Genomic DNA, 10079 nt, shown 5'->3' on the forward strand with positions numbered 1-10079 from the left:
CATTTATAAAGTAAATTAAGAAACATTGAAAACATAACTATTAGGGCATGAGACTTGAATAGTAGAGGACAATAATTAACATATTAACAATTTCTATATTAACGTATTTCTATAGTAACATATTTCTATATTAACAATTTATATATTAGCATAAATTAGCAATTTCTATATTAACATATATAGCTAACATATTGCATATATAGCTAATATGCGTTTAGGGTCTTGATTTGGGCAGATTCTTATGCCCTATTTATAGTCTAATTAGGACAGATTTAAAGGTCATCATATGGCCCAATTTTGGACAATTTTTATGGCTCATTAATGGACATATATATGGCTGTTCAAGGGTCCAGATTTGGACAAATTTATGGACCGTCCAAAGGTCCAAATTCGGCCAGTTTTCTAGACCGTCTAGAGGTTCATATTTGGACGGATTTCTTGACCGTCCAATGGTCCAGAATTGGCCAGATTTAAGGCCATCTAAGGTCCATATTTTGGACAAATTTGTGGGCCGTCTAACAGTCAAAAAATTGGACAGATTTAAAGTCATCCAAGGTCCATATTTAGGCTTCATCCTTGCTGTCCAAAATGGACAGATTGTGGGCCCTTCTCATGGCAAAAAATTGGATAGATTTGAATATTTGATGCCAATTTCTCCATCCATCTTGAGCAGATTTGAATCACAAATCAAGGGTTTCACTTGAAAAAAAAAAAGGAAAAAAGAAAATTTCAGAATAACCAACGCATTAGGCATACAATAATAAAAAGAAAAAGAAAAGAAAGTATGTATAGGGACTCACATGTGCGTGCAGGGCAGGGACGACGGACGAGTGGCAGGGACCCTTTGCGGCACCGGACGAGTAGTAGGGACGAGCTGCGGCTAGAGCTGTACATGAGCAGACTAGTTGCGACACCGGACACCAGACGAGTGGCAGGGACGAGCTTTGGCATCGGACAGGGACACCGGACAGGCTGTAGGGACGAGTGGTAGGGTCTAACACCGCCAGACAGGGGACAAGGGAGTGAGAGAGTGAGAGGGAAGAAGAGGGAGGGCCGGACGGGCGTTGGGGCAGAGAGAGAGAGAGAGAGAGAGAGAGAGAGAGAGAGAGAGAGAGAGAGAGAGAGAGGGTGGAGGGAAGGAGGGGGTTTTCGTTTTGAACGGGCGCCGTTTGAAAACGACCGAAGTAGGATTTTTTTTTTAGCGAGTTATATATACCGGGTACATGAGTTGAGTACGAGTCGAGTACTTCTCAACTCATACTCTACTCGTTTTCTAAACGAGCCTTATAAACCCGCTCGTACTTGGCTCAAAATCACACGAGTCGAGTACGAGTCGAGTTAAGCGAGTACTCGAGCCTTAGTCTACTCGTGTACAACTTTATACACAATAAAAAGTAGCAAGGATTGAATGTCCTATATTGAAACATTGGTGAGGCAACGAAAGTTTTGGATTAAACTAAAAATTTTATATTTTCAATTCATCATAACAGGAAGTTCATCACAATAGCAACGACCTTACAAATGGTATGGATTGAATAAAAACATTAAAGGTGGACGAGGAAAGTTTCAAGGGACGGCATTTCCGCATCCACTTTTTCATGTTGTGAGAGTTTTTAGATCTGTCCCATTTTTGGTCTATGTGATAACATGATGTGACAAAATGGATAGACGGTGTGGATTTCTCCCTTGACATCATGAGTGGTCTCAACTGGTTTACTTTCGCATGCAGTCCCCATCCCGTATCATTCCTCCTCTCATAGTGACCCCTCGGCCCTCACCAGTACCGTCGGCCTCACAACTATGCAGGTGTTTTATCCATGTCGTCCATCCATTTTTTTCAACTCATTTCAAGGCACGTGTCAAAAATTGAGACAGGTGGATCACTCCATGGTGATTGAACGACCATCGTTAAGAACTTTCCAGAGTATACTATAATGGTTATTTGCCATGCAACCTGATGATTAGGTCACACAAGGAAAACACACAAATATCATGATCATCCAAAGCTTTTGTGCCTCGATGAGCTTTTAACGGTAGGCGTTCAATCACCATTGTTTCCTACGGTGACATTTGGATCTTGATCTAAAACTTCCAGCGGCCCTAATCAGTTTTTAATGGTATGCGTTCAATCACCACTGTTTCCTATGGTGGGTCCACCTGACATTTGGATCTACCTATTTTTGGGCCAATGCGGTTAAATGAGTTGGAAAAATAGATGGCCGGCGTGGATAAAACATATACATCATGGTGGGGCGCACATCCCCGACCAGTACCGGGTCACTGCCGAATCCGAGTCGCTCTCTCCCTTCTCATATCCACGTGCGTCTCACGTGACATAACAACAATGCGAGCAGCGTTTAGACATTTATACCCTTGCATCGGTTGTGGTAAGAGTCGTTTGTTGCACGTGCCATGCTCCTGTATCGCATCCAACGCTATTAGTTTACGCCTCTAAAGCTACTTGCGAGGGCAAAATTGTCCATCTGCCAATAGAAGAAACCTAGGGTTTCGGCATTTATATATTACCCTTCTCTAACAGCAGAAAGCCTTTAGGGTTTTGGAAGAACGATCGCGGAGAGGCTCCCAATCAGCTCTTCAACTCTCCAGGAAAAATGGTATGGTTTTTCCAATCCCAGATTTCTCCTACAGCTTCATTCGCTTCGAAATCATGTTCTCTGCATTTGAATCCACATTTTCCTTACTCAGTTTCTGTTTTTCCCCAAATTTCTTTAGATTTTGGTTTTGATCGTTTTGCGTGCAACCAGGTTTCCGTTGTTTGATTTTTTTTTTTTTTCCGTGTTTTCGTTTAGTGTCGATTTACTGAAGATTCTGTTGTTTGGTGATGGATTTTCTTTCAATGTGTGGTGAGAAAGATGATAAGTTTAGGTTCAGGTTTGATGGTGCTGAGAATGGAGTTTCAGATCAGCGAGGAATTATTTTGTCCTGATTCTCAGCACCGTTTGATGGTGCTGAGAATGGAGTTTCAGATCAATGGCTGTTGTTACCATGCCACGCGTGTGGTGGCTGCCTGCGTGGAACTGGAGGATCGGTGAACTGTATGTTTGCCGTGATTCAGTATTTTCATAGTCCCTTATTTGAGATATGCATTTAGGCTTTGGTTTAAGTTATTGTTTAATGCATGGATAGGGTTTGATCTGAATTTCTTTTCAGTTTTTCTTGTTCATCTAGAAAGAGGGTAAAGGGCTGACCCAGGCATCAGCTCACAACAGGAGTTAGGAATCTTATTCTCCTGATACTCAGCAGATGTTCTTTTTGCTGGGGTGCAGTATTCTGTAGATCCAGGGACGGAGAAACTCAAATGAGCCTTTTTTCATGCCTATTGTAATTGATTGATTCTATATCTGTGTCTGGGTGTATGAGCCTCTTTTGTATTTTGGAACTTGTTTCCTCTTATTTAATTTATTACATTTTGGCACCTCTTCAAAAAAAAAAAAAAAAGGTTCATGCATATGGATATGGTGATAGGTTATTATCCCAATATTCTTAAGATTTTTACTAATTTAATGTGGGAATCATTTCCCCTGTTCATTCAATTTATATGGATTTTGATAGAACTGTTGTGGCTTAAGCTGTTTTTAGTGTTTATCTGTTTTTTTTTTCATGGGATATTTAGAATTTTGCATGCCTTCATTGGTTTGGAAACCTTTCGAAGGCCATTTAATTTTTATTTCTTCTTTGTTTCTAGTGCTTTTGGTGCTGTAGATTTTTTTATTGATTGCCATTTCGTTGATTTTATAAAGGGCATTTGGAGTTATTTCTGTGTTTTTGAAGCTCCCTTTGATTTGGCTTAGCATATGCTGTCCTTGCTGTGTGCCCTTTATTTGCTCATCATCAATGGGATTTATATCTATTTATTTATTTATTTTTACAACTGCTTCGGTATATCTCAAGATGAGATTGGCTCCTATTATAGGCTTTGAGCTGTTTGTATTGATGGCTTTGACATCAATCTGACACGTTCACTTATGGGCAATATGTGGATGCCCAAACGATGTTGTACTTAAGTCAGTATTGCTGCTGCTGCTGCTGCTGCTGCTATTGTTTCTAGTCACACTTTGGTTAGTCCTTTCTAGTTTTATAGACAAGGTTTTGTAGGGTTCTTGGTTAGATTTTACTAGCCTTTTCTTGTACAACACTACAACTTGACAAAATGAGAATGCTTATGAGAGTGTGAAAGTTTGTTAGGTCAAGCCCTTCGACTCCAATGTCAATGGAGTTCTCTTTGGTTTATCATATCAATTGGCATATCACCTTATACTTTTTCTGATTAGCTGATATTAAAACACTTCTATGTTTTAAGGCCTCTCTCTCTCCCCCTCCCCCGGGCCTTGCCCCGGAGTTCTCTTTGGTTTATCATATCAATTGGCATTTCACCTTTTACTTTTTCTGATTAGCTGTGAACTGCTGCCATGAAGCCACTATACTTTGGCTTCAATCCTCAAATGATTATCTGGTGCATCTGGGTTTTGCTGATCTTGGACTCATTATCCATCTGGGATATTTAATTACATATTTTTAACTCGATGAAATACTGCAAGATTGGCATGCTTCCTGTGCTCATGTGCCAATGCTGCTGTAGATTGCCCTTAAATTTGCTATGGGTTTATTCCATTTAAATCCAACAATGTTTTCAATTTGTCTCAGGTCTTTGTGAAAGCCCAGAAATCGAAGGCTTATTTCAAGCGTTTTCAAGTGAAGTTCAAGAGAAGGAGAGGTATCCTTGTCCTGTCCAGTTGGTAGTTGTCAAAGATTGTAGGTATCATCAAGCTTTTGTTTGATGTCCCTATTTCCTTTTGCATGTACAGAGGGAAAGACTGACTACCGAGCGAGGATTCGGCTAATTAATCAAGACAAGAACAAATACAATACGCCCAAGTACCGCTTCGTTGTTCGATTTGTATCCAACAATTTGTCTAATTGCAGTTTCTGACTGAATTCTTTCTGGTGTACTTTGATGGCGTTTAGTGTTTATAATCTTAACGGTATACTGTAATTAGACCAACAAGGATATTATTGCGCAAATAACATCTGCTAGTATTGCTGGGGATATGGTTCTTGCAGCAGCCTATGCACATGAGCTGCCACGGTATGGGCTTGAAGTGGGTCTTACCAACTATGCTGCAGGTATCTGATTCATTGTTCTGTTACATAGTGTTTTGCATGGATTAAGAGGTTCACTGACCATTGCTGACATGAACATTAGCTTACTGTACTGGACTGCTCTTGGCTCGGCGTGTCTTAAAAATGCTCGAGATGGATGATGAATATGAAGGCAACGTGGAGGTACATCCCATGTTTGATTTTAGCTTTCCAAATTTGTTCTGGCCTTACTCTGATGTATTAACGTATAGCAAAAAATCTTTATTGCAGGCCACCGGTGAGGACTTTTCTGTGGAGCCAACAGAGAGCAGGAGGCCATTCCGCGCACTCCTTGATGTTGGTCTGATTAAAACAACGACCGGCAATCGTGTCTTTGGTGCTCTTAAGGTATTTCTCTCTCTCCATTCTTTTGCAGAATTGTTTTTCGGTTGTGAGTACAATTCTTGTAATCTCATCTACTTATCCCTTATTGGTCATACGATCGATCTATTTCAATTCCGTGCCTTTCATGGCGGTTCAGCATTGATCTATGAACTTGTGAACTGAGCTTCATTTTTCATAGGAACATCACCAACTAATTCCATTTAACTGATTTCCATGATATAGCTCCTTTACATCTGCCACTGTGATCATTGGTTTGCTTTGGAATCTTTCTGGTCTCAAACATCTCATTGAGTTTCATTGCCCAAGATTCTACAGTTTATTTGATTTATTGAAAATATTTTAGAGCATTCCTTGTATCTAATGCCTTGTCATCCCCTTAAAGCTATTTATTTCTGGCGTTTTTGGGTACATGCGAGCAAGGATAGGCTTATTCTGTTTCATTTTCTTATGCTATTAGTTAATATTAAAACTCTGGCTTAAGCTTGATCAATCATCCTGCGGTCCCAAAAAATGGCTTAGCAACCTTTCTTTTGCTCTCTTCATTCTGAAATATTAGACATACATCTCGTTATTTTCCTAACAAAAGCAGATTCTTTGGATTCTTGTTGGAAGTGTTAAAATTGTCCTGTTTAACTTGTATCTGGCTGAAGTAGTTCCTCTTTTATTTTAATTTTTAATTTTTTACCATTTGAAGCTGGGATGTGTTCCTTTCATTTTAGTCAAATCATTTCTGGTTGTGTAGCTGTTTTTCTGCATTCTGATAAACAGATGTGGTTTTGGGTTTTTGTTAGGGTGCCTTAGATGGTGGACTTGACATTCCTCATAGTGACAAGAGGTTTGCTGGTTTCAAAAAGGAGGACAAACAACTTGATCCTGAGGTTCACCGAAAGTATATCTTCAGTGGTCATGTTGCTTCTTACATGAGGGTTAGATTCAAAACTTGAACCTCTCCTCTAGGAAAATTCTGCTAGTGATTAAAATCACAGTACTGGATCCATGATAAGATTTGAACACATCCCACCAAGCCTCTAATAGACCTGCAATTTCTTTATTGTTAAATCGCCACTAATACGAATGAGAATTTTGCAGACGTTGATGGAGGATGAGCCAGAGAAATACCAGTTGCATTTCAGTGAGTACATCAAGAAGGGAATTGAGCCTGATGGCATTGAAGAGCTATACAAGAAGGTCCACGCTGCCATCCGGGCTGACCCCACTCCATTGAAAACAGAGAAAGCACCTCCAAAGGAGCATAAGAGGTATTGTCTTCTTGTTTTTTTATCAGCTAAGAGATTTATATACTTGGGCGCTGTTTCCATTTTCACATCCTGCATATAAATTTGTCAAGCAGGGTGTCCATCACAAGTCACGATCCTCAACACGTGGATGATGATGAGATCTAATTGCTTCCATTCACAATAACTGCCCCATAGTGATATATTTAAATGAAACTCCGGTTGTTAGTACAAGGTCAATGGAATCCGGACTATTGACCATTTTTTCATGTCAGTGGATGTACTGTGCCTCGAAATCTCGTGAATAGGACAGTCCCAACTTCTCTGTTTATGGCAACCAAACATTTAAAAAGATTAATACAGCAATGCTCCACATTCAATTGAAAATGGTGCCAGATTAGAGGATATGTTCTTCCACTTTGGAAGATTTTTTACGCACGGTCTATCTATGGCAGGGGCCAACAGATCAATAGTCTGGAATCTCTGCTCTACAGGACCTTGTTCCATTAAACTCAAACTGCATATATTCTCAGGTTGAGAAACCACTAATTCCTCTGGGAATGACCTGCGAAAGTTATATGACTGGTATTGGTGGTTTTCACCCAATGTTTTAACTAGGGTTTTGCAAGTTATAGAAAAAATCTACTTGAGGTTCTTGCATATGGAGCTATAATCCTGTACTAATTCTTTGTACATTGTTACAGCGAATTCCCAAGAGGTTTGAGTGAGCCACCTGTGGTCATAGTGGACCATTGGATAGGAGGGCCCACTATGGATTGCACGCAAAGCTCCAATATCACCCTATCCAGATGATTAAAACATTGGATATAGGCCTGCAAAATGGACCATAAGACCATTTCTGCTCCTACCATCCGTTTTGCATGTCCATTGTCTGGTTGTCACTGTCCAATCTTTGTCACTCTAGGGTCGTGTACCATCTATGGTTAATTGTGTGGTCTTTGTCGATCATGGGTGGGTTGACTTGGACCCACAGCAGGAATTTGCAGACAACTGATATGAAGAATTCATCCTGATATGAAGAATTCATCCTGGATCATAGCTCATAATCAATGCATGACCCCTATAAAAGGGGATGCGATTACAGAGTGAATCCGATACCATCTTACAAGAAGGTGAAGGCCTCTTTCCACCATTTGGTAGCCAAGTTGGCGAGGAACTGTCTTTATAGTGTGGAGACTATATTCTCTAGTCCCACTTTTTGGTTCTGATCTTTCCAGAACCTATATGTAATCTACCAAGAAAGTGTGAGACATGCTGGCAACGAATGTTCAAGTATATGCCTATATGTGTTTATGCTCATCTGTGGATTATGTACAAATGTCTTACATGTTGGGTAGTCATAGACAAAGATGCGCGCGTGTGTGTGTGTGTGTCTTGAGGATTTCTTGGTGGTTGGCTAGAACAGAAGTCCAACTAGCAGTGAACCTTCAGTTGGCAAAATTCTTATAATTGATGGTTGGGATCACCCGACCTGCATAATCTTGGGCATATGCAGGACGGTACATTGAAAGTAGGAACCCAACAAGTGAATGGTTCTCTTTGCGCATGTGTCCACATGTACAAAGATCCAATGCTTGTTAACTAGGTTTGGCACTAGATATTCTCTTTTAAAATAACCCATCTTTCTCTTACATTCCTTGTCTGATTCGCATTAACTACTAGGAGTTTAGAACATGCTTTATCCTAGCAATGGAGAAAAGCCTCTTACAGGCACTATCTTTCTAGAGCGGCAATTCTGCATTTGAAAAAAATCAAGTAGCACTGTCAATGGTGACATTCATTGATTTGATGTTCTCAAGAATGTACTATCCTTGCATATAGCTTGGAATTGACTACAAGTGTATCATTTTGCTCTGGGCAGGTATAATTTGAAGAAGCTGACCTACGAGGAGAGGAAGGCTAAGCTGATTGAGCGATTGAATGCGCTCAATTCAGCTGGAGGAGATGATGAGGATGATGACGAGTGAAAGTGCAAAAGGAGAATGAGAATGGAGTTTTTGGTACTTGCTCTGTACATCTATATCTCCCCTCTTGCTTTTTCAGTTGCTGTCGAAACCTCATTTTTGCATTTGCAGGTGTGTTTATTTTTTCTTTCCAGTGATGACCAAAATAGAACCCATTTCAATTTTGATTCTAGGTGATAAAGGCATGGTTTATTAGGACACATCTTGAGGCTTTATTTGTTGTCTGCTTTTGCAGTTATTTTCTTCTTATTTTTTCCATGAAGCCATGATTGCACAAGGTATAATGGCATGTTTGGATGTCAACACATTTTTGGTGATAGGATAATCTGGCAATGCACAGATAATGTCCTGCCAGACCTATTGCGTGGTACTGAAAAATGAGTTGCTCCATATGGGGATATGGTTTTCCTCCATTCCATTTGTGTGCCCCATGTCGGCAACCGTATACTTTTTCCTCAGTCCTTGCTGAAACTCTGATATTAATTTAGGCGGAGGGCGGAAAAGCACCCGGGATGCCTGCCTGGAAAATCAAAATAAACTCTTTGGATCACATCTTTCATACATGCTCAGGTGACAAAGCTGGAATTGATTTGGAGGTATATGGCATGGATTGATCCTCAGTGATGATTACTCCAGAAATGATCAAGTGGGGCCGGTGCATCCGCATCACCTTTCTGGACCTTCAATTAGGTTCATTTCTCTTGCTCGCCACTATACATTACTATTGGATGGTCCAAACCCTAATTGACTGGATCTCCGGGCGCATGCCACAGGCTTCATGGTTTGGCATCATCTGATCGGTATGCTTTTTTCAAGGCAGCCAATGAAGCATGGACTGGACCTAATGAACTTGGATGGATGATTTGGATGCCAACGTAATCAACCTTCAACTGTACTCATGGCATATTTGTACGGCGATCCAGGCCCTTTGTTTCCCTAACCCATTTTTAGAAAGAGCAGAACCCAAAAACTGCACCTGGGAGATGATAGTAGCAGTCTGGTTTTGCCCTTGAATTTGGACCGCTCCCATTTTCCGTTTATCCATCCATGCTATAACCATCAATTGGATGGTTGGATTGCTTGGTGTAGTTTTGGAGGTGACTTTCTAATGTCTGCTCCGGATTTTTCGTCTTGGTTGCTATGCATGTGCGCTACATCTGACTGTGTCAAGGCTATTTTCGGATGGCAGTGAACTAATATTATAGTCTAGCGGGTCCACCCTTCCAACAAGGAAGTGGATTCCCTGGTGACCCTGCCACCAAGGATATCCCGGGTGGCAGTCGCAGAGGGGGCCCACCATGATGTGTGTTTCATAACGACTGTCCATCTGTGTACCACACCACTGGAAACTGTG

At 40.7% G+C, this 10079-nt stretch overlaps 1 protein-coding gene and 1 long non-coding RNA gene across 2 annotated transcripts; both read left to right on the forward strand.

The window, feature by feature from the left end:
* The first annotated feature begins 2478 nt into the window (after positions 1-2478).
* On the forward strand, positions 2479-8925 carry LOC131240210 (large ribosomal subunit protein uL18z). Its single transcript, XM_058238329.1, has 9 exons — positions 2479-2615; positions 4666-4735; positions 4827-4918; positions 5019-5145; positions 5225-5304; positions 5392-5508; positions 6297-6431; positions 6595-6764; positions 8623-8925. The coding sequence occupies exons 1-9, from the start codon at positions 2613-2615 to the stop codon at positions 8726-8728; spliced, it is 900 nt and encodes a 299-aa protein (XP_058094312.1). The 5' UTR covers positions 2479-2612; the 3' UTR covers positions 8729-8925.
* Positions 2622-3491, forward strand: LOC131240211 (uncharacterized). The gene is made up of 2 exons (XR_009168657.1): positions 2622-3056; positions 3172-3491. It is a non-coding gene; the product is annotated as an uncharacterized LOC131240211 (long non-coding RNA).
* Positions 8926-10079: the final 1154 nt, after the last annotated feature.

Source organism: Magnolia sinica, chromosome 3 (assembly GCF_029962835.1).
Source record: "Magnolia sinica isolate HGM2019 chromosome 3, MsV1, whole genome shotgun sequence".
Classification (NCBI taxonomy): Eukaryota; Viridiplantae; Streptophyta; class Magnoliopsida; order Magnoliales; family Magnoliaceae; genus Magnolia; species Magnolia sinica.

Coding starts and splice junctions, on each gene's coding strand:
- LOC131240210 (XM_058238329.1), top strand. Junction 4,919..5,018: donor ACCGCTTCGTTGTTCGATTT/GTATCCAACAAT, acceptor TACTGTAATTAG/ACCAACAAGGATATTATTGC. Junction 5,305..5,391: donor AATATGAAGGCAACGTGGAG/GTACATCCCATG, acceptor TCTTTATTGCAG/GCCACCGGTGAGGACTTTTC.